The 27,429-nt window shown below is 47.2% G+C and overlaps 1 protein-coding gene across 10 annotated transcripts in view; it reads left to right on the forward strand.

The window, feature by feature from the left end:
- The window catches only part of Nlgn4x (neuroligin 4 X-linked), a 269,151-nt gene extending 245,117 nt beyond the window's left edge, over positions 1 to 24,034 (forward strand). For all 10 annotated transcript variants that reach the window (XM_074063051.1, XM_074063059.1, XM_074063060.1 and 7 more), the window contains 3 exons: positions 11,336 to 11,521; positions 13,926 to 14,715; positions 20,396 to 24,034. In XM_074063051.1, the coding sequence (XP_073919152.1) occupies positions 11,336 to 11,521; positions 13,926 to 14,715; positions 20,396 to 21,245 (1,826 nt within the window). In that variant the 3' untranslated portion in view covers positions 21,246 to 24,034. The remainder of the gene's footprint in view (positions 1 to 11,335; positions 11,522 to 13,925; positions 14,716 to 20,395) is intronic.
- Positions 24,035 to 27,429: the final 3,395 nt, after the last annotated feature.

Here is a 27,429-nt window from a genome sequence, read left to right on the forward strand (position 1 = left end):
ATCCCACCCTGGTTTGGTTGTTGTTTAGGACTGAAACCAGCTCTGCACACATAACCATTCATTTCCCCATCCCGCTCAGGCTCATTAATGCGTTTTTCTACTTTCTCTTTGAAAGTTGCTGCCGTGTTTCTCTTTGTCCCGGATGTTTCTAAATTCACAATAATGCCAGGTGCAGGTCATGCCTGTAATCCTAACCACTCAGGAGGCAGACATCAGGGGGCTCGAGGTTCAAAGCCAGCCCGGGAAGGCAGCTCATGAGACCCTGTCTCTTAAAAACCCATCACAAAAAAAGGTGGTAGAGTGGTTCAAGGTATAGGCCCCGAGTTCAAGTCCCAGTACTGCAAAAAAAAAATTACAATAATATGCGCAGTGATGGCACTTGCCCAAACCGGCCTTGCCCCAAGATCCTCCTATGTCTGATTCCAAAGTGCTGAGAGGACAGTCCAGCACCCCGAGGCCTCACATCCAGTGCTTTTCTCCTTCAGTTACCTGAAGTTCCTCCGTCTCCTTCAATCATCCATTATTTTAAGAATTGCATTTCTGCGTGGTCATCCTTCCTGATGCTTTCGGGCAAGTTCTGTCTGGACTGAGAACTCGGTATTCTTCTTTAACCGTGCGGGGTGTGATTTGCACATTCTGCCATTGTCCTCCTCTTGCTTCTTTTTCATCGTACCCCTACTGCAGCCACCAGTGTCCCCTGCATTCCTTATCGCTGTGTCCTACTTGAAATGCATTTCCTGCACAGTATTTATTTATTTATTGTGCTCTTGCACTTTCTCCGTTGATCTGTTCAAGTAATCGTGTATCACGTAGAAAACCTGATCTGTCTGTTTACACTGCTTTTGTAGGTGGGGGTGGGGATTTCAACTTCAGGCTTCTTGCTTCCTAGGTAGTAGGTAGGTGCTTTCCCACTTCAGCCACACTGGGAGCTGTTTTTCGTATTCTGGTGGAATGCTGGCTTTTATTTTGGTTTTTGACTTCTGAACTTAGGCTTTTCTTAGGGAAATAAACCCATGGCTCGTTGTTCTTTATAGATTTGATCTGACTTAAGACCAGCCCCGAGTCTATCTGCTTCTTTGCTAAGATTACCATATGAGTAAGGGCCAGTAGCTCATGCCTGTAATCCTGGCCATTGGGGTCCGAGCTACACAGGGAGACCCTGCCTCAAAGAACAACAAAACCAAAACGATGGGAAATGGAGCCCAATTTGAAGGGGCTGGTGACGTGGCTGAGTGGCAGAGCACCTTCTTAGTGTGCACAAGGCCCAGATTTCAACCTCCAGCTCTAAAGGGAAAAGAGAAAAGAACCGCACCGAGCATCCCTCCAGACTGAGCTAGGCTGGCACTCGGAAATCCATACTTAACTTCTCTACAGGAGACTCTGTTGGCAAGAGTCAGCCCCGTGAGGTTCTTTTTCACCATCCCTGGGGCTGTAGAGGGGCAGGGGATGAAACAGGGAAAACCGTAAGTGCCCATAAGTTACCAGATGGACTATAAGTTTTTCACCAACTCACTCAGCACAACTGGGTTTTTCTCTGCCTTGGGAAGGTGCCCCTAGCTAGGCAGCTGGATTTCTAAGCCACATGGGGAGGAGAAGAGGGAGGATGACTGGACAGTGATTCAGTTACAGGATAACTAGAAATTATCTTTAAAAACTGTCCACCAGTTTTTCCTCTTGCTCAGTCCTCTTCCACTTTATCCTGGAAATCGCAGCCTTCTGTGTAGAACTTAGTATGTGTTTCCATCAGCCTCTTTCTTCCAGGGTGGAATATATTTTACTGAATTCATTGCATCTTTCTTTTGTCACTCTTTCTGCAGATCCGTGCTTCGCTTCCATGGTTTCTTTGTCAGACTGGATTTCTGTGGAGGAAATACTGTTCTTTTGTATGCCCCCCACCCCAGGACCAGAAATTTCTTCCTTATCTTACCATTTTTCCAGTGTTGTGACTACTCCTCAAATAAAAGAGGAGTCAAAACCCCCCAAACAAATACATGCTCCCCTTGTCCCCTAGGAGTCTTGAATGAGTGGATTGATGGTGAGATCAAATTAAATATCTGTCTAGACGTAATCCGCCGTTCTTCCCTAACACGTCAAGTAAGGGGCCTACCCAGGAAATGAAGAGCACGTCCTCATTATCCTGTCACTCGTCAAAAGCTTTGTAAAGGTCTTTATTCTGCTTCTGAAAGCAATCCTGACTATCCCGGGAACGCTCTCCGAACGCTCTGGCTTTGAATGTCACGTCGTTTATTTATCATAACGTCATACCTTGAGTACAGGTGCCAAAATCTGAAGGGTTCCCAATGGCAGCCACAACACAGCGCGTACAATAGCGTATCCCAGAATTCCAGGCACGTGAATGCCTGTCAGTGTGCGATGCTGGGATTCGAACTCAGGGCCTACGCCTCGAGCCACTCCACCAGCCCTTTTTCCGATGTGACAACATCCTGAAGTCAAACTTGCCTCGTTCCCACAAAACCACCGACCGTGCTGGAATTCTACCGCTGCTTTCTGTTAGACTGGGAAAAGGCCCGGAGGATGGGCAGGAGAAGACTCGCTCAGCTCAGGTGGGACTGAGAGAGGGGATCTGCGAGCACTCAAAGTCCCTGTTCCCGCACACCCGACTCGGGGAATCGGGGAAGTTATAGGATGGAGAGGGAAGGCTCGGGGAAGCTGAGATAAGTGGTGATTAGGTCATTCAGTCATTCAACAGACTCTTCCCACACACACACACACTTACAATGGCCTACGGTGGATTTTTACCATTCTTTTTGGCCAGCTGTGCTTTCCCCACTAAGCCGTGGGATGTTTCCAATAAGCTGCCCATGAAGGGGCAGGGATATGACCCTAACACGGCGTCCTCGTGTCCCCTACATCTTCCTAGTGTGTTAGACTGCGAAATGTAGCAGTGTCTGAGCTGAGTTGGGAGAGGAACGATGGAGCGTTCATCACAATGAGAGTCTGTCGTGATAAGTGATGGGTTCTGCAAACAGGAGAGTTAACATCAGGCCCACATCTGGAAGGACAAGAAAGGGAGCATGAGGTTGAGCAACAGGAAGGGAACAATGATACTTGCAGTGAATTCTGTAAAAGCGATGATATTCCTTCATTGCAGAGTGACTGCCACGTTTAATCCACGGCCCGACGCAGACCAGGGCTCCTGTGATCGTCAGGAGGTGGTAGCTGGTCACTTGCTGTGAGTGACGACACAGAACGTAATTTCACATACGTCCTTGCAAGTCTGGAGACATTTTCCCCACGGTGAAAACAGGCTTCATGCCGTCATCCAGGCTGACCTGGAAATTCCTGACAATGGCCGTCCCTTGGCCTCCTGAGCACTGAGATTACAGGCGTGTGCCACCGTGCACTGCTCGGGTCTAGGAAAAGGACTTTCAGTGGCTGACGGAAGCACGTGTGTCCACTTGATTCCTGAAATCCTCCCGAACACGTCCATCGGAGCAGGTGAGGATTCCGGGTCCGAGTGCGTCCTGTGATCCAGTCACCAGCACGGCATCGAGGAAAAGAAGAAAGAAGGAGAAATCCCTCCTGTACACGCCAGCCTTGCTGACCAAGCCTCCATGGAGAGCAGGCATGCAGACTTACTCGATGTTTTTTAAATGTTCTTGGCGTGTAAAAGCTGCACACCTGTGAGTATTTACACAGCTTGCAGTGTGTCTTAGCTGGATCATCACTCTGCGCCTTTCTTAGAACAATTTCAGCAGTCGTGCCTCTGTTTTCTATCTAAACACGGAGTCCATCCTCATTCACCCTCATCCCCTCTCCCTAAGACGTATGCAGATTTACAGATGTGAAACGAGGTGAACCCAGGCTGGGGGAGCAAGGCAGGGAACGGGGACTGCACAGGCTTCTGTTCTCCCGTCTGGATAAGGGAGGTTTCCTGCAGGCCAAGGTTCACTTGTGATGCAAAGGACGTCGCAGCCTTGGAGGTGACATATTTTAGCCGTCTTCACCTCCATTAGAAAAACACACCAGGCTCCAAGCAGTGTGATGCTCAAAATCCGACTGCTGGATGGGAGACCCCCACAAGCTGCAGGGTCTGTGATGGAGGGACTGACCCGCCTGAGCGGCGCGAGGCTACTCAGCAAATATTAGATGAGGCAGGGCCGTGGAAACTCTGGAGCTTAACCCTGTTCCCGTAACACACTTCTTAAGCCTCTCAGAGGAAAATACACATTTAAGCAAAGAGGAGCACGAGGAAAGGCAGCAAAATGTGAGTCTTTCCAAAACTTTAGAAGCACAGGGAATAACTGCTTTGCTCTGGAGTTGGAGACAGGTGAGGGAATGCAAGTAAAGGAACAGGCATGATAAACAATTATTTCTTTGTGCCCTTTCTGTTGGCGGCATGGGATTTGAACTCAGGACCTCGTGCTTGCTAGGCAGGCACTCTATCCCTAGCTCCGTTTTGGGTCGCGTGTTTTTGAGATAGGGTCTTGAGAACTATTTGCTGGGGCTGGCTTCTGTCCTCCATCCTCCTGAGTAGCTGGAACTACAGGGGTGAGCTACTGGCATGTACTCACAGCTACTTCTATGTCATCCTCCTTTCTACTTCCCTGGGTTATCTTGGTTCATCTACCCTGGGGTTTTCCTGCTTTCTTGACACTCTCAGCAACTTTGGGACTTTGCAACTCACATGGCTTCTTCTAGAATGCTCCTTCAGTTTTTGCCTCCTTACAACTTTTTTTTTCCTTTTTCTTAGGGTATATTCGTTGTACAGGGGGGATTCATTGTGACAGTTCCTAATAGGGTTATATTCTACATTGGTTAAATCACCTCATCTTCCCCACAACAGTGTCCCGCCCTACTTGAAGCAAAGGCAAGACGTTTCTTTGTTCTGTTTCACCCGCATTCTGTCCCCTTCATCTCCGCCATTCCCCCTCCCCTCCCTCTGCCTCTCACCCTGCCTTCCACCACCCATCCATCCATCCTCCTCTGTCTCGGGAATGGAGCCATCCATCGTCTTTGCACATTCATTTTGGAGAGCGTTGGCCCTCAGGATAGAGGGTTAAATGGAAGACAAAAAGTCATAAAACCCCAGGAGAAAATGCCTCCCAACCTGGCTTGTGTTAAGCAAAGGAACGGAAGGAAACATTTCTGTGATGGGGGAGCTCATGGAAAACAAGACCCCATGAAAAACATGGCAGACAAGCTTCAGACTGAGAGAGAAAATGTCAGCCATAAGTCTAGTAAAGGACTCAGGTCCAGTATACAGAAAATCTGTCCCCTGACTAAGCCAGACTGGTCACAGAACAGCAGCTCCTCCCGTGTGCGCCCTACGTGGATCAAGATCTTTAGGGGAGGTCATCACAGCCTTACAGGGACACCAGAAAGTCAGAGCCGCAGAAGAGCTCAGAGGGACAAATGCCAGGCCACGAAGGTGAGGCTCAGTCAAGGAATTCCTGCAGCCGTGAGAAGCCGGAGGGACAGACGTGCTCTGGGATGACTTCCGGAAGGTAAAGTCCTCCGAATGCTTTCCACGCATTTTGAATTCACGTGCTCTGGGTTGACGTCTCCAAACTGTCTCACCTTGTGTTTTGTGTATGTTACGCTTTGGTGAAAAACATGAATCCAGTTCAAGTAGCTTTTTAAATATTTCTAGAAAAACAAATTGAACTTGCACATTCACATTTTTCCTGTAAGTTGTCAAAACACCTACGGAAATGTACTCATATTTTTCATTTTTCCCAGGCCTAGCACGTTGCTTGAATTATAGCGGTACTTCATAAAAACTACTGTAACGAATATTTCTGTAAGTCAGCAGCGGAAACAAAGTGATGGTTTTGTGACTTACTTTTTCCCAAAGGCCTCAGACACATACGAAATACTTCACGGACCGGCTGAATGAGTAGATGTGGGTATGCAAAGCATCCACAAGCAAATACCTTCTGCGTTCTTTCTTCTACTGGTGGGACTAGGGTTTGAACTCAGGGCTTCACGCTTGCAAAACAGGCAAAATGACCTGATTCCCAGCTCCAGGCCATTTTGCTGGGGTTATTTTGTAGATGGGCTGTTGTTACTTGATTGCATCAGCAAACTATTTGCCCAGAGGACGGTAGGTGACAAGGCAGGGCTGTCCTGAAGGTGGCGCTGTGCACTGTGACCATGAATCACAGAATTCAGTTCTTGGATTCCTGCCTCTGCAACCCAAGTGAGAGACCACAGTCATCACCGAGCCAGGGACAAAGGGTGGCTTTGGGAACAGAGAACGTAAGAAGCACGTGCTTAGAGGTGAGGCCACGCAGAGTGGCCCTTGAAGTCCCATTAATGACTGTGCACATTTGCACACTTGTCATTGCATGTGTGTGACTATGACTGTCACACACATGCACAATGAGTGGGGATTGTAAGCAGGGTTGCAGCTCGATAGGAAGAGCCTGCCTGGCATGCAGAAGGCCCTGGGTTCCATCCTCAGCGCAGCACACTAGGAAAATAAGTACACAAATGGAAATGGCAATCAACCGTGTCACACATCACAGCCCCCCATACGTACAGACCTTTCCTGTGTCTTACACACCTGTTGCACTGCAGTACTAAAAGTGGGTCACGTGCTACGTCACATTTGTACCCCAGAGTTTCTCCAGAGACATGCAAGCACCTGATGGCTTTGTGCAAATGACTCACACCCCACGGAGTGGCTTCAACCTACAGAGTCCTCCTCCCACGCTGAGCTTGCTGCCATTTCTACTTTTCACAGTTCCTCTGGGTGACTCTGAAGTGTACTCAAGCAATGACTGTCATAGGATGAGCTCATGCAGGCGGGACAGCCAGCGGTCAATGCCAAGGGCGCCCAGGGGTTTTGTGCAGGCTGTTACATTGTGCAGCCGTGGTTACATCGATGCTGCAGAGATTCAGTGGGAGCCAAAGGAACGCTACCAAAATGTGCAGAGCAAGGAGAATTGCAGCTTCCAGTTCAGGAACTGGGGTGCACAGAGGATTGACAACGTGTAGAAGCTGTGTAAAATTAAAACAAAAGTCAGCATGCTTTCGTGAGCACACGTAGTACACTTTTGTGACAATCCTGTGAGGTGTTCCAGTGGTGGCCTAATGGGCCCCATGTTGGAAACCAGTGCTGCAGAAGTCGTGCATCCTTTCAATTATCTTTTTTTTTTTTTTTTTTTTTTGCTGTGCTGGGATTTGAACTGGGGCCTACACCTTGAGTCACTCCACCAGCCCTTTTTTGTGACGGCCTTTTCAAGATAGGGTCTCGTGAACTATGTGCCTGAGCTGGTTTTGAACCACGATCCTCCTGATCTCTGCCTCCTGAGTAGCTGGGATTATAGGTGTGAACCACCAGTGCCTGGCTCTCTACAGTTACCTTATAGTGAGGCCACTGACATAAGAAATAGATCAAAGTCAGTTTGCCCGGTGCAATATTTATGCAATATTTTCATTTGATACAAAAACTTCTTTCATCCTTAAGTTAAAAAAAAAAAAGAAGGCCTAAAAATGGAAAGAGTGAACTTCCATTCCTGTCATGCCTGTAGGATTTAAACGTATAGCTTTCTTTCCATTTCACTACACCTTGTGTTTTGGTTAAATCATAAATGACTCTGGTCAGAAAATTTGTTTCAACTTTTAATAATTAAAGTCACGAGTGACTTTCTGCAGACACAGTATAAAATGTAGATTTGTATCTGCCTGACTGATTCTCTTTTCATATCCCTGCTACAATTCTTGTGAGGTTCAAGTGTGACTTCGAGTAAGCAGTATTTTCAGTGAAAATATCTTATTTAAATATTTCCTGTTTGGTTCCTATCGGTCAGTGTGACGTACGTAGGGGTGTGTAAGTGTGTGTACACTCGTGCACACTCACGTATGTACACGGTTATATGTGCACCTCGTCTTTGTGCTCTGGTTTTAGATGTATTCACACACTAAAAGTGCGAAAGGGACTTTTGGGGTTTGAACCCAGGTCCTCACGCTTGCTAGGAAGGTGCTGTACCACTCGAGCCACGCTTCCAGCCTAAGAGATTTAGCTTTATATTCACCCGACCATCTTCTGAGTCGTTGTTACCCCCCAAAAAGCCCCCCCCTGCAATTATGTAAGGGATGGTCCCCTGGAGGAGAACAAAGGTGTCTTTCACGTGTCACTATAAGTTAACAACACGTAAACACATCCCACGGGACTTCCCGTCCCTGGCCTGCACTCTGGGAAGAGCATCAGTGATTCCCAGGAGCCCTTTGAAAGCAATGCAAAAGCAGAGAAAGCGTGCACGGGTTGATTACACAAGCAAATTGTGAAACGTTTCTATTCTAGCTGCGATATTAAGCCAGAGGAAAAGTGCTAATTTTTATGTGCTGGAAAGCTGTCATGTCAACAGAGAGTGGCGAAAACGCAATTTCCGTTTTCAGGCTCCTTTTCCATGCAACCTATTTAAAAGTCCTCACAGTGAGCAAGCATGGGTCCTGTGCGTGTTTTTCTGTTATGCGTGTTCTTCCCAGGACTCTGGATGAGACTTGGTGACGAAATTTTCATTGGGAAAAATGCCTGCAGGGTTTGGTGCAGGAAATCCCCGCTCACGGACAGAGCCATTTGGTCTGGATGTGTAGGGTTGGGATCCATCCACGAATCCATGAAGAGAATTGGTCAGCCAGGCAACAGTTGTCTAAGATGCCTCTGTCAGCACTTGGCTTTCTGGTATTTTGTCACCAGCTGTTCACCAGAGCTTGGCCCTGGTCTTCCAAGTGGAAGGTGAGGTAGAAAATTGAGGGGAGGAGAGTCACCCATTCTGCCAGGTGAGAGGAGGGAACAAGCAGAAGGGCCAGGGTCTCTTGCTCAGCCATTTTTATACCACCTGGCACTTGTAGGTGGGGTGACAATATATCCTCACCTGGCTCCTGTCACCTGTGGGCTGGGGGAGGAGCCCTTGAGCAAAGAAGGAGAACCACCTCAGACTACCCCTAACCTGGCCGGCCCAGTGCCTGTGACTCTGTTTCCTCGCTGATTAGCTACCGTTGTTCACGTTGCACAATTAAGAAGGGACAATCGCTGCGAGGCCAGTTTCCCTCAGGCCGTTTGCACCACGTGGGGATGGAACTGACCTTGCAGAGATCCCGGCAGGGTTTTGATGGAACCCCATTGCCCAAGGCTGGGGTATCTTCGCTGCAGTCCCGAGGTTCAGAGCAGGCCCATTTTGTCAGGGAGGGTGGAGAGCTGCTTGAACAGGGCCTGGTGACTTTCTGGTGGGTTGCAGATGCTCCTGTGCTGAAACAAAACCAGCAAATAGGTCACCCGGTGGGTGGTGTGAGCGAGAGGAAAAAGGTGAGGAAAATAGGTTGTGCCAAACAGAATAGCTGTGCCAGAAAATCGCTACAGCTTCGGGAATTAATCACCTCCTCCTTTAATGGAGGAAAAGTGGGATTACCTTATGATAACTACAGAACACCTAAAATGCCGCTACCAACCGTTTTCCTCTGAAACTCCACGAAGGGGGCTTTGCTCCCAGGCAAGGCCTGGTGGCTTTTATGGGTGCTGGTGTAAGAGGTTCAGCCGTGAATGTGGATGGCGTGCGACGTTAGGCACGAAACCCCAATCAGCAACTGCCAACCAATTGGAAGGCGCTGAGGACTTGAGTGTCCTTAGGGTCACTGTTCTCCGACGCCAATGCCCGAGGGAGCGTTGCTTTTGCGGAAATTCTGACCAGCGCACTTGCAGCTTCCCAGCTAGGTGCAATGTGAGTCCTGACTCAAGCTTGGCGTTTTTACTGTCGTTTGACAACAAGAAGCCATCTGTGCTTTCTTTGGAGCCATGCCGCTCGTTTCTGATCCCTCTCCTGGTCCAAAGATGTTCTGGAAAGGAAGGCTGTCTGGATCCAGGGGTATTCGACCTCATCCTTTCCTTGTTTGCTTTGAAATCTGGGGAGCTGGGACCCACGGGCCTTTCAGAAGTCTGCCAGCTTTGGTTAGGAATGCGACGTGAAGGAGTTGTGTTGCTGGTTTCTGCTTTGTTTGGTTGGTTTTGGTTTGGGGTTGGGTGGCTTTGGGGTTTGAACTCACAGCTTGGTGCTTGAGGAGTCCTTTTGGTTTATGTGATTTGGGGCCATATCAGTCTATCTTTATAGAAATATAAATGTGCTGATTTGACATGTGGACAGCTGAGACTTGGTACGCATTCATTGAAATTCATGAACGACATGGTCCCTGTAAAAAAAGAGATGGGAAAAGCATAAATACAGTTGAGTATTTTCAGAGACTCAAGTAAGAATGTAGACATGTTAAAAGCTTTCAAAGATCCCCTTCCTTGTTCCCTTCCTTCCGTCCAGCCTTCCTTCTGCGCTTCCTTCTTTCTTTCTTGATACTTTGTACAGGGCAGGTCTGGACAGAAAGTCTGATGAGATTTTGTTGCAGTGGAAGGACAGAAGAGAAAACACACACAATTTTCAGTCTCAGTGGAAGACAGTGTGTGTCCCCACAAACTGGCTTCTCACCATGAGAAGAAAGGTATTTTTCAGGTATTTTTCTTTCACACTGTGACAGAGCCTCAGAGAGAGTGATGCTCAGGTCACCAAATCAAATGACCAAACTGCCTTGTAAGCCACTTCGAAAGGGACTCTTCCTTGATGCCTTGCTTAAAATCTCCTTAGCACGTGATGGTTTGGGGGGAAATTGTGGAAACCTGTATGTGACTTGGCTTGGGTGGGGTTGACCACTCTGATTTTCTGTAGGTAGCTCTGATATTTGTGCTGAAGGCAAAGGTAGACGGGGACGGGGCTCGGTGTTGGCCTTGGCGTGAGCACCCTGCAAAAGTGCTCCGAATTTAACAGGTCACCCCGCAGCCTGAGACGCACTTCAAACTTCAGTATTAACAGGAGTTCATTGAAAATGTTACCGACTCCATGGGGAGAGCTGCCCTGCCCTTGGCTTCTGTGCTCTCTGATGCCTCGTCCCCCTCTGCACACATCACCTCCTCGAAACTGCTCTTCTGCGCTGCTCACGACATTGAACCGAGAATCTCGCCGGGGTGGGCGCTGACACCCACTCCACCTCCAGGACCCGGAAAACTTCTCGTAGGTGCTTGCTGGACTTCTGAGAAGGAAGGTGCACAGGGTGCACAGGGTGCACAGGGTGATCCATTGAACCTTTCCTTGTCTCACCTCACCGCTGTGTCACTGAAAACGTACGGTCAGAGAGTGAACCATGTACACCTTAAGAGGGTTCTGCATAGATAGATCATAGATAGGTAGATAGATAGATAGACAGATAGATAGATAGATAATAAATAGACAGCTAGCAGATATACACAAATAGAAGATAGGTGTGTGCAAATGGAAGAGAAGATTGTGTGTGGCTAATGACAAAACTGTCCTGTGTTCTTTCCTAGGGTTTTTGAGCACAGGTGACCAGGCGGCCAAAGGCAACTATGGGCTCCTGGATCAGATCCAGGCGTTGCGATGGATCGAGGAGAATGTGGGAGCCTTCGGTGGGGATCCCAAGAGGGTGACCATCTTTGGCTCTGGGGCTGGAGCGTCCTGTGTGAGCCTGCTGACCCTGTCACACTACTCAGAAGGTAATACAGGTGTCTGGGTGCTGCTGAGCAAATCCAAGGAGCTGCATTGCACTCCATTGCAAGGTGTAGGATGTAGCTGCCAGGAGAGTGTCTGGAAAGCGCAACAGAAAAGCCCTCTGTGTGTTCATCTTCACGTAATTCAGTAATTCAGGTTTGTTTGCTTCTGTTGGTGGTACAAGGGGGCTTGAACTCAGGGCCTCACGCTTGCCAGGCAGGTGCTCTTACTGCTTGAGCTGCTCCACCAGCCGTCTTCTGTGAAGGATTTTTCCAGGTAGGGTCTCACAAACTATTTACCTGGGCTGGATTCAAACTGAGATCCTCCTGATCTCTGCCTCCTGAGTAGCTGGGATTGCAGGTGTGAGCACCAATGCCCAGTTGTGTCAATATGTTTTCTTTTTCCAAGGGCAATTATGCTGTATCTTGGCTTTGCATTTCTTGCTTCACTTCCTGAAGCATCGTGGACAAGTGGCTGAACACTGTGTGCCTGGATTTTCTTTTTTCATGACCAAGACATGATTCATGACGACTGTGTGAAGTCCTCCAAAAGCCTCATTTCTTACTTCCTTATTTTACAACAGCTAACGAGATGTCCAGTAAAAGGCTTGTATTTAAATTAAGTGTATTTTTAAAAAATGGGAAGTGAGCAATCCATCTGTTGGACTTCGATAGCATTCCAGAAAACATTGACCTTTTTACTCTTTGTAACAGAAAATAATCAGTTCTTATCTCAAACGACACAGAAGACGAACTAAAGTGACATCACACAAGTAAGTCAACATAATTGCAGGAAAGGTAATAATTACTTAAATCAACAGACTGGAAGGATTATGCTCTTGGCCAAGGCCTTTTTTTTAGTCACTCTGCAAGCACCTCTTCAGAACAACCCCACAACACAATAAGAATGAGGTTTTAATAATCCAGAATTTTAACTGTAGGAATTCCACTTCTAATTATCTAGCCTATTGAGATCAAAGTGCGCGTGGAAGACAAAATAGTCTTCTGGAGAGGTTCAGATTGAAAATGGGGAGTAAGGAACCACATGCGTTTCCAGCAAGAAACAATTTGGGAATTGTCGGAAAGATACACAAAAGTGGAAGCAGCCAGTGTAGCAAAGCACACATACGGTGTGCAGCTATACCTTCTGTTTGTTCCCATGCATGCATGTGTTTTACAGGTCACATATTGTCAGGATTTCTTTTGGTGCTTTAAAACGTTAATTTTTGCAGTCAAACTCTCAAGTCAGTTCTTGCACATTTGTCACAGAAATGGCCCCAAGTGGCTTTGGTGACACCTGGGGCAATGGCACACTGGTTTAAAGTGTCGATCTTGTGTGTCATCTCTGGGCAACCCTCCAGTGTTTAACATCACGTTGTCCTGATTGCATCCATCTCTTTCTCATATTCCATTGCTTACATCACCTTAGAACTTCAGGACTCAGCACTGAATGCTGCATTTTTTGCAGTGTGGACTCATTCTGGAATTCACAGAAAATGCAGGGATAGATCAGGAAACAGCATGGTGGTTTCACAGCCCACTCTTCTGCCCTGGTTAAAAATAGAGGCTTTATGTTTTCAGACAGTAGACTGACCTCATGGAAGATTTTAAGCTCATAAAGACATTTTTTAGTAAAATCACCTAAGATTTTTCAATTGCCAAACTAAATGGAATATTTTTAAAATGTGGCAGTAAAAGTCTTAATTTCGAATGGATTTGAAATAAGTAAAAACAAATCTGTTACTGGCTTACCCAGTTGAAGATATATGGCTTGCTAATTTATTTATTTGAAACAATTGGGTAATCAAAATAATTTATTTTAATTGTGAAGATCTAACCTCCTTATTGGACTAAAAGTCTAGTATCCATGCACCCCTAAATTCATAGTCTGAAACTGATTCCATGGATTTTTGTTTTCCATAATGAAGCTGAAGCTGGCCTTGCAGTTAAGATGCCGGAGCTCAGACCTTGTGCTCACGCAAAGCGTATCCATTTAGGGCAGGGAGGACCCATTTATTCTGAGGGTTTTTATGCATGGTCGAGGAAGAAAGGAAGAGGAGGTAAAAACACTAAAAATCATGGATTGCTCAAGGAATTGCATTTTTTTAAACTGCTGTCGGAAAAGTGTTAGGGTCATTTTATTTTCTTAAATTCTGGTGCGTGTGTGTGTGTGTGTGTGTGTTCACAATCGTGTGTGCATAGAATAACAGCCCCATAAAGTGAGTGTCAGGGAAACAAGGGGAGAGGGCAACAAAGCAGAAATGGGGTGAAAGAGGCCCTGATGGAGCTCAGTGCTCCTAGTCAGAATTGCACATGCCAGAGCCACAATTGAAGCCTTCTTTGCTCTGTGAAAAGCCCCTCTTCTGTCCTGTGGGTTTTCATTTGCATGTCCACAATGTCGCCCCTGCAGGGCTGTTCCAGAAGGCCATAATCCAGAGCGGCACCGCCCTGTCCAGCTGGGCCGTGAACTACCAGCCTGCCAAGTACACGCGGATTCTGGCGGACAAAGTGGGCTGTAACATGCTGGACACCACCGACATGGTGGAATGCCTTCGGATCAAGAACTACAAGGAGCTCATTCAGCAGGCCATTACCCCCGCCACATACCACATTGCCTTTGGCCCAGTGATTGACGGGGATGTCATCCCGGATGACCCTCAGATCCTGATGGAGCAGGGAGAGTTCCTCAACTATGACATCATGCTTGGCGTCAACCAAGGCGAAGGCTTAAAATTCGTTGATGGCATCGTTGACAACGAGGATGGCGTGACACCCAACGACTTTGACTTCTCGGTGTCCAACTTCGTGGACAACCTATACGGCTACCCAGAAGGAAAGGACACCTTGCGGGAGACCATCAAGTTCATGTATACTGACTGGGCAGACAAGGAAAACCCCGAAACACGGCGCAAGACCCTGGTGGCTCTCTTCACTGACCACCAGTGGGTGGCTCCTGCTGTGGCCACCGCTGACCTCCACGCCCAGTACGGCTCCCCTACCTATTTCTACGCCTTCTACCACCACTGCCAGAGTGAGATGAAGCCGAGCTGGGCAGATTCAGCCCACGGGGACGAGGTCCCGTATGTCTTTGGCATCCCCATGATTGGTCCTACCGAGCTCTTCAGCTGTAACTTCTCCAAGAATGATGTGATGCTGAGCGCCGTGGTCATGACCTACTGGACGAATTTTGCGAAAACTGGGTACGTTCCTGTGTGCATCTGGTCATGGCTGTCCTCCTGCCTTGCTTGGTTCTGTGTTACAAATGTCACATACCCATGATGGCGTGTTCTCCCTTATACAGGCCGGAAATCAGGGGTGTTCCCCCAACACCCGTGGGAATCCATGTCTCCTTTACTCCTAACGAGCATTTCCGTGAGATAAGATTTCCGTGAGATAAGATTTCCGCGAGTGTGCGAAGGGCTGATTAAGTTCCTGTAGTTTCCCCTTGTGCAGAATTGGTGGACATTCAACTCTTCTGTTGAAAGCTGGTTACAGTTTCAAATCTAGTTGCTACCTTGTGTCATTTTTTAAATAATAAGGTTATGGAGACCCCTGTACCACCTTGCAAATCGCCCTCACTGCATTGGCACAAGAATGAAGTAGATCTCAGAATAATCATAGGGAAATACAAATATGCATATTCTCTCCATCATGATGCATGGGTTAGGTGTTGTATCTATAATTAATATATACACATAATACATATATATGCACGCAGATGTAGGCGCACACACACAGTCATCCCTCTGCGTTCTTAAAAGATTGGCTCCAGGGCCCTCCACAAATACCTCAATCTATAAAATGGCATCATAATACTTACAAGTGATATACGCCCCCAGTGTAGATCCACGGTCTATCTGTCATCTGTCCATCTGTCTCTCCATCCATCTAAGAACATACGCATGGCTTATATTCTCTGATGGCATCTAAATTACTTCTTCAGTACTTACAGCAAGTAGTTATTTTGCCTATTATTTAGGAAACCATGAGAAGAAAAATCAAGTCTGAACATGTCCAGCACACATGCAATTTTTTGCTTAACTGTGATGACATCTTTTCTTTGTGTCTGGTAAATACCCATTTTGGAAATGAGTAAGGTACCATTAGGTTCCGCCTGCACGTGCTGATGTCGTTAACCTTGAGCCTGTTGTGCCTGATTAAGCACGAAGATGCCGGCCACCGTGAGCTTGCCACAAGAGTCTCCCCTACGACAGTCGCCCTCGGCTACAGAAGTTTACGCAGCACCGTTCCTGTTTCCCTGTGCGTAGCGACTGCTTGGTCTTTTCAATTCCAGCTGTATTTGTGGAGAGAGGTTTAAGGGTATTTTCTAGTCTTAGCAAAAGTGAGGCATGCTTATAGAGAGGAAAACATGTTACTTGCATACTAACTTTCAGCTGTCAGGTTCTCAAATTTGGTCTTAGACAAGCTGTCAATGCAGCAGTGGGACAAGGAGGTGCCAGCATTTGAGAGGGGTACTTTCTGCAACCTAAAATTTTCTTAGGAAATGATTACAGTCAAGAGGTCAAGTACTGTAAGTAACCCTTGTAAATTACTTCTTAGAGTTGCTTTAAAGGACCAAGAGTTGCATCCTTTAAACCACAGAAATCTGTCATCAAACAGTTCAGAAGTTCTGTGGTCCCAAAGGCAGGTAGTGCGGGGGCTGAGCTCACCTGACAGGTCAGGAGCCTCCGAATCCACCATGAGGTGTCACCAGGCCTGAGCTCACTCTAAAACCTGCAGAGGAATATTTTCCTGGTGCTTATCTTAGCTCCTGGTGATTTGCAAGAAGTCCTCTTAGCTTGCGACTTCGTCAGCCTCTGCCATTAAATGGTCTTCTCGCTCTGCACGTCTCTGTGTTCACATGCCATCTTCTGATAAGGGCAGCTGGCATCTAGGCTAAAGAGCTCACCCTACACCAGGACAACCTCATCTGAGCTTTGAGTGACAATGGCCACGACTCTTATTTCCAAACAAGGTCCCTTCTGAGGTATCTTAAATCGAAGCGGACAGAGCTCAATCCTAATACACTATGGAAGCAGGATCGTGCCCATTTTCCCGATGGAAAGAACGTCTTCGGCGTCCGCCCTTGCAGAGGTCGGCCTTGTCTGCAAGTGTTGGTGCTTACACGACGGTTCCCACACTTTGCAGTACCGGCTGTCTTTCTGCACTATTCACACGTGAAATTTTCTTCGTGCGTAAACACGCCGTCCTGGTTTTCACTAGGGCCACACACTTATTCTGACTCACATATTTTGGAAATCAGCATTGTATGAATTACTTAAATGGAAGGAAGGAAGAAGGGAAAGGAAGGAGGAGGAAGAAAACAAAGAAGGAAGGAAATAAGGATTGAGGGCGAACGAAAGACAGGGAGAGAGAAAAAGATTAAAATTATGCAGACACAGAACAATGCAAACGAAATACAAAGAGGCTTCATTGCAGACACTGGCAGAATTGGGATCCACACATGAGAATCAATGTCAAGAAACACGTTGGGGATCAGATGCTTGCCTGAGGCAACCTTGGGAATAAGAGGGGAGCGTCTGGTCCTCAAAGGTCTCTGGTTATGGATCTAAGACTAATGGCATTTGAGCTGTGTGCAGAAAAAGTTGGATGGAAAGGGAGTGAGGGAGACATGGTCTCTGTACAAGGTAGGATGAGACAAGGAGAAGTACTTGACACAAATGAGGCCTTAACTGCTGTTGGGACTCTGACAGGAGAAATCATTCTATGATGTCAAATAAAATCCGCCATATTTGCACTTTTTTAACTTGGCTCCCAAGAGTTTGCTGTTGACATGGCCAAATGCTGTAGCTCCTTGCATTGTTTCTGATACTATCTCCTTTTGAATTTGCAATGGCAACCATTGCAGTCTTGAAGAGAGAACAGTTTAGAGAGAATTTTCCCCTCAATCTGGCTTTAAAAGTGTCCCTCTTTGCCTAAAGGCATCTTAAGCGGCCTGGGAGGGTTCCTGAGCCTTAGCCAGCCCTGTCACTGACAGTTAGGCTGCCTGGTAAGTGTTAGGAAAACTTTCACCACTGAACGGTCTGCAGAGAGGCCTCCCTGGTATTTTTAGACAGTCATAGTACCTGTCTCTTTCAAATGGAATTCATCGCTTTGCAACTGCTTTTGACTTCCTGCTGTCAAGATCCCATCTTAAATGGAACAGGACAGGAGGATGTAAGGAAAAAAGGAAGGCACTGGTTCTTCTCCCATAGAAACTTGTGCATTTATGTTTCTTACTGCCCTTAATAATGGCAGTCTTTAATTTTACTCACAAGACCTGAAACACTTTGTATGCTGAAATAAAGCCTTGAAAATAAAGCAGCGATATCCCGTTTGCAGATCTTGCTGTCGTCTGAGGGTTTGGCAAGGCAGAATGAGCTGGGCTTTCAGCAGCTCTGAGAGTTTGTCTTTGTTTAAGAATTCTGACTGCATCTCCGAGAACTTCAACAGAGAGATTGATGGCATTTCAGCTAAAACTGACTTATCTGGATTTCCCAAATCCTTCACTCTATTCTTTGAGAACAAAATATATGTGTGTTCTTTACCTTTGAAGTATACCCAGAATTCCTTTAAAATACAGCCTAAAAGCCAATGTGAACAGAATACTCTTTTTGCTGGGTACCCAGTGCTTAATAAAAGTTTTGCAGACCCAATTCAGTACAAGAAGATTTAGGGACAGTCGGTAGTGATCCTCACCCCATTCCATTTCTTTTGGAAAAGTAAAAGCAGATGTAAAATGTATCTATGGCAGATTCCGATTAAATAGAATAAAAAACTGCAGTGGGGGGACATAGGAAATGGTACAGAAGGGTGAATATGGTGGAATATCATGTACTCATGTATGAAAATGGAAAAATGAGACCTGTGGAAACTAGTCTAGGAATGGGAGGAGGAAGTTTAAAGGAGAATGATGGAGGGTGTAATTGTAGCTAAGATATACTGTAAACACTTTTGTAAACTTCACAACGTATCCCCAGTACAAAAGTAAGATGATCAAAAAGTAAAAAAAAAAAAAAACCAGAAAAAACTTAATATATATTTCAGAATATAAATAAAACACGTGCAGTATTCTATTGAATCGTTTCACCAAAACATGCAAGAATACGAAAATAATACATTAAATGATAGCAATAAATGCAGGCGTAGTCAGTGCCTTCCCCTGAGGCTATTTTCGAGTTGGAGGAAGAACCCTCCCCGAGTGGAGGACACCCACACAGCACACGATACATGGGGCCACGGGTGACGTGGGGGACGTGGATCATTTTCATCGTGTGTCCTCTCCTACGACTGCACGGCTTCCTGTCCCCCTCCCCAGCAGCACTTTCCGTGCTCTTACAGAACACACTAGTTATTGCTTCAATCCTTAGAGTCTGTAAAATACCTCTTCACCACCTTTAACCTTTCTCGCCTCCCCATCCATTTCCTCATCTGCTCTCCAGATGAGAAACCTGTGGCCCAGTAGAGTAAAGACTTTGCTCACGGTGTCGCAGCTGTGAAAAGGAGAGGTGCAGAAAGCCCAGGCCTGGCCATTACCATCCCCCGCCCCCAGACAGAAGGCAAAACTGGTTATTAGCACAGGTGGCACCAAGTGGCCAAGTCATTGCAGAATCCCGTGGGATGCATCTGATGGGGGAGGATGCAAAGTCTCCAGGGAGGACCTCCTTCTGTGCAGAACTGGCTGTGGCAGCTTCCCAAATGATCCCCCGAGACATGACCTCCGGTCCTGGACACTGGGGTCCCCGCTCCTGGGGCAATTCGGAGGGGACACTTGCAGCTTTGCGGGTCTTACATCATGTCCGATCGATCGGGGCTGTTCCCTGCTGACGTTTTGTTGTGCATCATATCAGAATGCTTACAAGAAAATATTAGAGGCAATTGTTGTTGGTTTCTTTTTGTTTTGCTTTCCTGCTGTTCTGGGGGTGAACTCGGGGTGTCAGGGTGCATGCGCTCTGCCATTGAACTGAGACCTACATCCCAGCCCCACTGGGCTGGTTTTACCACTCCATTCACCAACCTTAAAAAAAGTGGAAGAAACGAGAATTCACTGTCTCGACATTAAGTTGGTTGCAAAGATGAAGAAAGTTGCCTAGACATTTTAATGTCCCTCTATCCAAAAATACCTTTCCACTAAACTTTGTCCGGCAAATAGGCTCTTGCTTGATCCTTTCCTGCCTGACCTTGTCTATAAAATGTGTCTGTCTCAGAGAAAAACAGCTACCAACGATCTGTGATCACTAAGCTTAGTTTTATCTGACTTTCAATATAAACTTTAATATAGGACTTTAAATATGTACTTTAATGCAAAAGCTGCAACACCTATTCGTGAACTCCAAAAGCAGTTCTTGAACAAGAAGAATGTCCACTTTGTGAATAATGGCCATTTTATCGGGATCTTGTGACATCAAAACAATTGATGTTTGGGGCCAGATATGCTTATGAGATGGGGGGGCTTCTTTCCTGTCCCCCACCCATCCATTTATGGCGGCCAAAAGCATTTCCGTAACTTACCTCCATAGATTAAGACGTGCAACTCGAAGGATGTGAAATCCTGACATTTTTCCCAGAGGCATGTGGTCTTTACCTTCGCTATTGAAGCGGTTTGACGCGCTTAGAAAGCAGTGACGAGGTTACGAGGACGCTGTACTAACACCATCAGGATTTAGGTGTGAGACTAATGTGGCAGGGAACTTTGCAGAAGAGACGGAATGGCAGGCCCGTCTTGGGTTGGGGCACACTGCCGGTCACTGCTGGGCACGTCGTGCTCACTGACAAGTGTGGGCAGTGAACCGGTCTTACCTTCCATCTCCTGGGTTCAGAGTTTCGCTGTGAGACGCACAAGTGACTGACCATTCTCTTTTTCCTCCCCTTTCTCTGCAGCGATCCTAACCAGCCGGTGCCTCAGGACACCAAGTTCATTCACACGAAACCCAACCGCTTTGAGGAGGTGGCCTGGTCCAAGTACAATCCCAAGGACCAGTTGTACCTGCACATTGGGCTGAAACCCAGAGTGAGGGACCATTACCGGGCAACCAAAGTGGCTTTCTGGCTGGAACTTGTTCCCCACCTGCACAACTTGAACGAGATATTCCAGTACGTCTCAACGACCACGAAGGTTCCCCCACCGGACATGACGTCCTTTCCCTACGGTACCAGGCGGTCACCTGCCAAGATCTGGCCAACCACCAAACGCCCGGCCATCACTCCTGCCAACAACCCCAAACACTCAAAGGACCCTCACAAGACAGGGCCCGAGGACACCACTGTCCTCATCGAGACGAAGCGGGATTATTCCACGGAGCTGAGCGTCACCATCGCCGTGGGGGCATCCCTCCTCTTCCTCAACATCTTGGCTTTTGCAGCCCTGTACTACAAGAAGGACAAGAGACGCCATGAGACCCACCGGCGCCCCAGTCCCCAAAGGAATACCACGAACGACATCGGCCACATCCAGAACGAGGAGATCATGTCTCTGCAGATGAAGCAGCTGGAACACGATCACGAGTGCGAGCCGCTGCAGGCCCACGACACGCTGAGGCTCACCTGCCCGCCAGACTACACGCTCACCCTGCGCAGGTCCCCCGACGACATCCCACTCATGACCCCGAACACCATCACCATGATCCCAAACACCCTGACCGGGCTGCAGCCCCTGCACACCTTCAACACGTTCAGCGGGGGGCAGAACAGCACAAACCTCCCCCACGGACACTCGACCACCAGGGTATAGCTTTGCTGTCCCCTTCCTAACCGCCAGCCTGGCCTCCCTCCTTCCCTCGCTCCCTCCCTCCCGCAATACAGACGACACCAAGAGCGACAAAAGGGAAACTTCTCCACCTGGGCAAGCTTCCCGGCCCACCGACTTAGGACGAGATGGCAAAAGGGCAGTGATCGTGTCCCTGCAGACTCTTCCCGCTGGCACCTCCCTCGGTTACGGGACCGATTTCTGACCCCGTGAAATGTGAAGAAAAGTCCACACCTGTGACACCATACTGCTTTAAGGGTTCCAGCACTCCAAGTGGACGTGTCAGGACTTGAACACAGGATCCCAAGGGCCAGGGTGATCCCACCGTAACACTGGCAGTTGACTCTTCTGGAACTCGGCCAAGAACATCCGATTTTTACAAATTCCAGTTGACGCAAAGTTCTTTCTTTACGTGCCGTGTCGTGGATGGCTGTACTTCAGCAAAGAACGTGGCATTGGGTTTTACGCCCGGTGCACGGAACTGTAACCCAGAGAGAAGGAAAGGGGGAATTTTACTACTCAAGTCAAAAGAATCGACTATGCAGAAAATCCCAGACAGTTCTGTGCAAAGAGATGTTTTGCCAGCCTGAACGATAGCTAAGAAACTTTGTAGAAACCATTACAAACTGTACATAGCTGTGAGTTTAAACAAAAACACCCACACAGGGGACAAAAAAGGAAAAAAGTGCTTTTACTGGTGTTTTCAGTTTGAAAGAGCTTTTAGCAAGATTGTGGTTTTCATTGTGCTCTGAATGTATATAAATATATAAATATATATACATTAGTCGTATCACCTCCATTTCCTCCCTGGCAAAAACAGGCTTTTGTTCTTAATTACTTGTGGCAAATGAGATTTTTAACTCATTTCCTTCGTAGGGAGATGTGCAGCCACACAGAAGAACCCGGACCATCTATGTGGCCTCTGTTCCTTTTCTGGTTGCACCAGCTCTTAGGAGACCATTGTGTGGGAAAACCGTGTGCGTGTGCGTGTGCGTGTGAGGGCATGTGTCTTAGCCTCTGTGAAACCGCAGTGCAAAATGGGTCCCCCAAGAGGAACGTTGCTTGAAGTACGTTGAGTCAGAGACACGCACACAGACACAAACACACACACACACGCACCCCAACAGCGGGGAGAAAGAAGAATACAAGTCTCGTTCTGTGATGCTGGCCCTTTGACTGTGTATAGGATGACTGCTTCCCACCCCAGGGCCCTGCCAAAAGAAGAAGAAAGCTTGCCTTTGCTGTGTACCCGCCACGTCAATACAGCAGTGTTCCTCAGCAGCTGCGAGCTTCAGCCGATGAAGTACCTGCTCAGCTTTGCTAACTAGATTGAAAGATGACATGTGTCTTTCCTTTATGTCTGAGCAGTAAGTCCCTTATTTATTAGTAAGCAGGCTTTTTTTTTTCTTTTTCCTGTTAATATCACTTACGGGATACAACGTGTGCTTGTTTAAAAATATCACTTTTCATGGATTTGTGTAGCAGTCATCAATTAATGACTATTATAGAAGAATGAAAAAAAAGTAATACAGAACATTAAAGGGGGTTTGCATGGTTTTCTGGGAAATTCAGATTGCTTCCCTGTCAAAATAACATGCAGAAATTCATTCGACCACTCCCCCTTTAAATTGGCAACCTGGGGATGCAAGCTTTGCTCCTCCCAGCAGCTCATCATTTTTGCAAATGCCTCTCTTCACTTCCCTTTAGGATGTCTTGGATCTCACAAGGTGGAAGGAAACACAGAGGTAGTGGTTACTTTGCATTCTATCTTTCAGAAGTTGCTGCACCACCAAGAAAGAGTAGCCCAAGATGTCTGCAGATAGTGTGTCTGGGCTCGATTGCAGAAATTCCAGAAACCCAGACTCAGATGCCCTTGCTAAGGGGTGCATTGTGCACGGGTGCCATCCACCCACCTCCCACTCTGCAGGTACAGCCTCGGAGTTTTGAAATCCCTGCACAAACTGCAGCGATTCATCAAAGATTGGACATCTAGAAATACTTAGGAAAGTCACAAAATCGATCTGGTTGGCCACGTTGCTTTGCACTTGGCAGCAGCTCTCTGTACCTAAGTGTGTGAGATGTTACGAGCCCCAGCTCAGCTCCCGTGAGGCTACGTTCCTTTCCTCTCCAGCAAGTGTCATGGACGACAAGTCCCCTCTCCATCCTTTACCTAAAGCTTTTCTCAGGCCATTCTGCACCGAGAAACCATCCCAGCTCAGCTACAGCAAATAGGCTAAACTGAAAGGGTGCCACGCTCGCCATCTTTGTTGGTTTGGTATGTTTGTAATGTGAATTCCAGTATTTGTTAGTATTTCCAATTGTCTTCTGCTAGCAATATGTACAGTCGTGCGTCAGCCTTGTGACATTTGGATAAGGACAAAAAGTTCCTGTTAAGTGAATAATTTTAGCTTTTACAGAGGATTGTGTTCAAAGCAATTTAATACATCGTAAAGGATATCTTATTTCTACACGGAAAGAGATTATAGAAGCTTCATAGAGTTCTATGAGAAAAAATATACTTGCTATCTGTAAAAAAGAGAAAAAAGAAAAAACGAAAAAATGCGAAAAAAAATACTTTCTTAGGCTTTTATTCTTGATCTTTGAAGGCACGCAGGGTTCAATGGTTCCTTGGGTTATGATTTTGCAATTTTGTTTTTGATTTTGCCTTAAGTAATGATAGAAGATATATATGGCTGGACACATATGTATAAACTTTTCAGCAGCATTTTTAATAATAAAATATCACAGTATTTTCTAATGCTTTGTGCAAATAATTACGCGTCCTTTCTTTCTTGCTAGATGGCTTTCCTCGGTTTATTTATTTTTTCTTTTTGCATGGTTTTCTCGTGGTGAAAGCTGAACGATGCATCTGACATAGGCTGTAAGTGGAGGGGATGAGCTGGTGGTGGATTGCTTCATTAGGGTTTGCATGGGTTTTTCACCACCACTGAGGAAGCTCTGTGGAGCTGCAGGGGACCCAGGCCCTGGCAGTGGAGTTCGGGCCAAGGAGAAGCCTGAGGTACAATGCCTGCTTCTGTTTTTCCACCACGACGCACCTGCACTCTTCCATCACAGCGTCTGGAGTCACACGTGACATGCAAATGCCCTAATGCCTTGAAACGCAGACCCCACTTGAAGTAAATCTTCCAGAGCAGAAAAGAAAGAAGCGCCACTGAATAAAACCCCAAAGGTAGAAAGTGGTTGTCACTGCACCCCTGGAGCCACGTCCCGTGCTCCTGCACCAGGGACGCCTGTGTGACTGGCATTGCCCTGGTGTGTACAATGGAGGCTGAGGCGGGACAACGTAAACTAGAACCGAGTTAGGGTGTCTTCCCAGCCACGTCTGCTCACCATGAGTCGTGTCATAGACTCCTGTGTCCAGGTCATGCGTGTCACAGCACGGGCTGATATCAGATGCAGAAAAACAACAAATACCGTTACACTGCCACACTCGAACCCCTAAATTCTTCAGGTGTTAACACTGGACTGCTTCATGACCGTTAGGAAGACACAGGGGAAATGGAGACATGCACGCATGCATGTCACATGTACAAATTTATGTGCACGTACACATGTGTATGTAATATCTACATGCATGTATTTATACAGGTTGTACACAAATGTACACACCCACACAAATATGTACACTACACATGAATTCACAGATGTGCATACTTGAAATCCGTGAACACGACAAGTGCACCGTATGTACACACACACACACACACACGTGTGTGTACACCCCACACATACGGACACACAGATAGAACTGCCAGCGCTGGGGAATTCAAAGTTAAACCTTTAGCAAGTTTAGCCACAGAGACAGTTGCTCTCTTCTTTTTACCACTCGGTGCATTCTTGGCCACCCTGAAAACGTGAGGAAAGGTGAAGACGTAGGCGTGCATCCATCCGCTCGTTCCAAAAACCTCCAACATGCTGGGGCTGCTGCACAAAACAAAAGGATGCCCCCTGAACCCCAAAACAGAGGGTGAAGGGAAGACAGCACAGCAACAGGGGTGGTGGTGGTCAGTGCTAACAGGTGACTAGATGCAGCTCTCACCTGGCAGGGAACCCTTCTAAAGAAGCCAAAGCCGTCCCCGGGAGGCTGCCTAGCAAACATGAGGCCCTGAGTTCAAACCCCAGTTCCACCAAGGCCACCCGTAACCCGGGTCTTCCCAAGTACATGGAAAAATGGTGACGGTGGTGGGGAAGGTAGAATTCCAAACCCGTGAAGCGAGAAGATGTGGAAAGCTGGTGAACTGTGGCTGGTCATGCGTGAGAAGTGTCAGGTGTAGTTTCAAATGTGTAAAAAAACGTGAATGGTACCCCGCTGATGAGGCTTTAATTTGTAAGGCTGGATGTGCATGCTCGGTCTTGAAGTCAACCAGGAGACGTCAACTAATTCCCAAAAGTGGGGCAAGCACATTTCCGACATTTATGAGTAATTCTGAAGCGTTCCCATTCTTAGGACTGGTTGAGCATCTGAATGGAGCACAAACACTGGTCCACCCCAGAATGGATGGACCCTTGTCCCTGCAAGTGTTTCAGGCACGTGACTTCTTGACTTTCCCAGAACACTTTGGGTCACAGGAATGGAGAGCCGGCCACTGTAGAACAAGGTATGAGGGTGCAACCAGGGCCATGTCTGGGATGTCATTGACTAGCATCCTTTCAGCCCGTGGGGAGGGACAGGTGTACAAGGGAGAGGGACATGGTGATGAAAGAAACTCAGAGGGTTGCATAGCATCCCATTCCAGAACTGATAAAGTACAGTGGTCAACAATCACCCAAAATGCCATCTGCAGTCAGTTGAGAATCTGGCTCCAGAGAAGAGGGAGTACCAGGGTTTTCTTCATCTTGGGGGATTTCACAGGTTCTCAGAGGAGCAAGAATTTGTTTTGCTGTGGGGACCAATTTGCTATTAGGACAAAGGAAGTCATTTAGGCTAGGTAACCAGAATACGGGCTTCAGTACAAAAGCAGTTGAAAACCAAGGGAAAATGGAACACTCTTAGTCCCAGAAGTCACAAAGCAGGGCTTTTGTGGTTTGTCTTCAAAACTTCTTGAAATGTCTGTTATCACCCACAGACCTTCAGCCATCTAGCTCAAAAAAAAATCTACCCTGTGATAAGGAATGGAAAGCAATCATTTCCCACAAATGGTCATGATCCTATTTAAAAACATGAACGCATGGGGACCTGCTCCCCGAGCTGACGTCCGCAGGTGTCACGCACGGTGTTGACGCCTGAGCCAGAGGAAAGGTGCAAAACAGAACCAGGCAGGGGGAATTCTCACTTCTAACTGAGCAGATGACGTCCCTCCGACATGGGCTCCGTCACCCACTGAATTGTCACGGTGACAAAAACTTCGGTACATCCGGAGGGGATCTGTTAGTTTCAGACAATGTTTAAAAACAAATGGCCAGAGGACTGAAAAGCTGCAGAGCACCTGCTTCGCCAGTGCGAGGCCCTGAGTTCAAATCCATCACCACCTCCCCCTCCCCTATCACGAAAACACCCCAAGGGTCATGGTTTTTTTTAAGGTATCAAGTCAACCACCAAAGAACAGTTAATTATTCCAAGATTTAAGGCTTTCAAGTAGCCATCCAAAATATGCCATTTTAAATAAATTATATGCAATAAATCACTTAATCCTTGGGTCAGCCTCAAAGCACAGAGGAAAAGGAGGTTCAGATAAATCACTTGCTCAAACCTCAGAAAATGAAGCAGCTGTGGTTTTGAGCAGCTGTGCTTCCAAGCTGCTCTCCGGCTTGTTCAGAGCACACGCGTGCCCCGTGGCATTTGGAAATCCCGAACGAAGGACACAATTCTCTGTGAACCCCTCACTTCGAGCAAACCCCACAGCTCTGGTCGAGTGCCCACAATCGTGCAAGCGCACAGATGCCTACAGCATTCGCGAGTGTGGCTCTTCCTTTATGCTCCCAGTTGCACCCGGTATTGTCCCTATGAATTTCTTCTGTGCTACGTGCCAGGTCCTCTTCCTGCTGGAATGACATCCTCAGCCCTCTCTCATCCTCCCCGACTGCTCGAGTGCAAAGCAGGGAGGGACGTCTTAAGGCCACAGGGAGGGCTGAAAATCATGCAGAGCTGGGCCACTGCACAACCCCGGGGCGACACAACACGGGCTTCCAAAAAAAATGACATTTGAGT

Source organism: Castor canadensis, chromosome X (assembly GCF_047511655.1).
Source record: "Castor canadensis chromosome X, mCasCan1.hap1v2, whole genome shotgun sequence".
Lineage (NCBI taxonomy): Eukaryota > Metazoa > Chordata > Mammalia > Rodentia > Castoridae > Castor > Castor canadensis.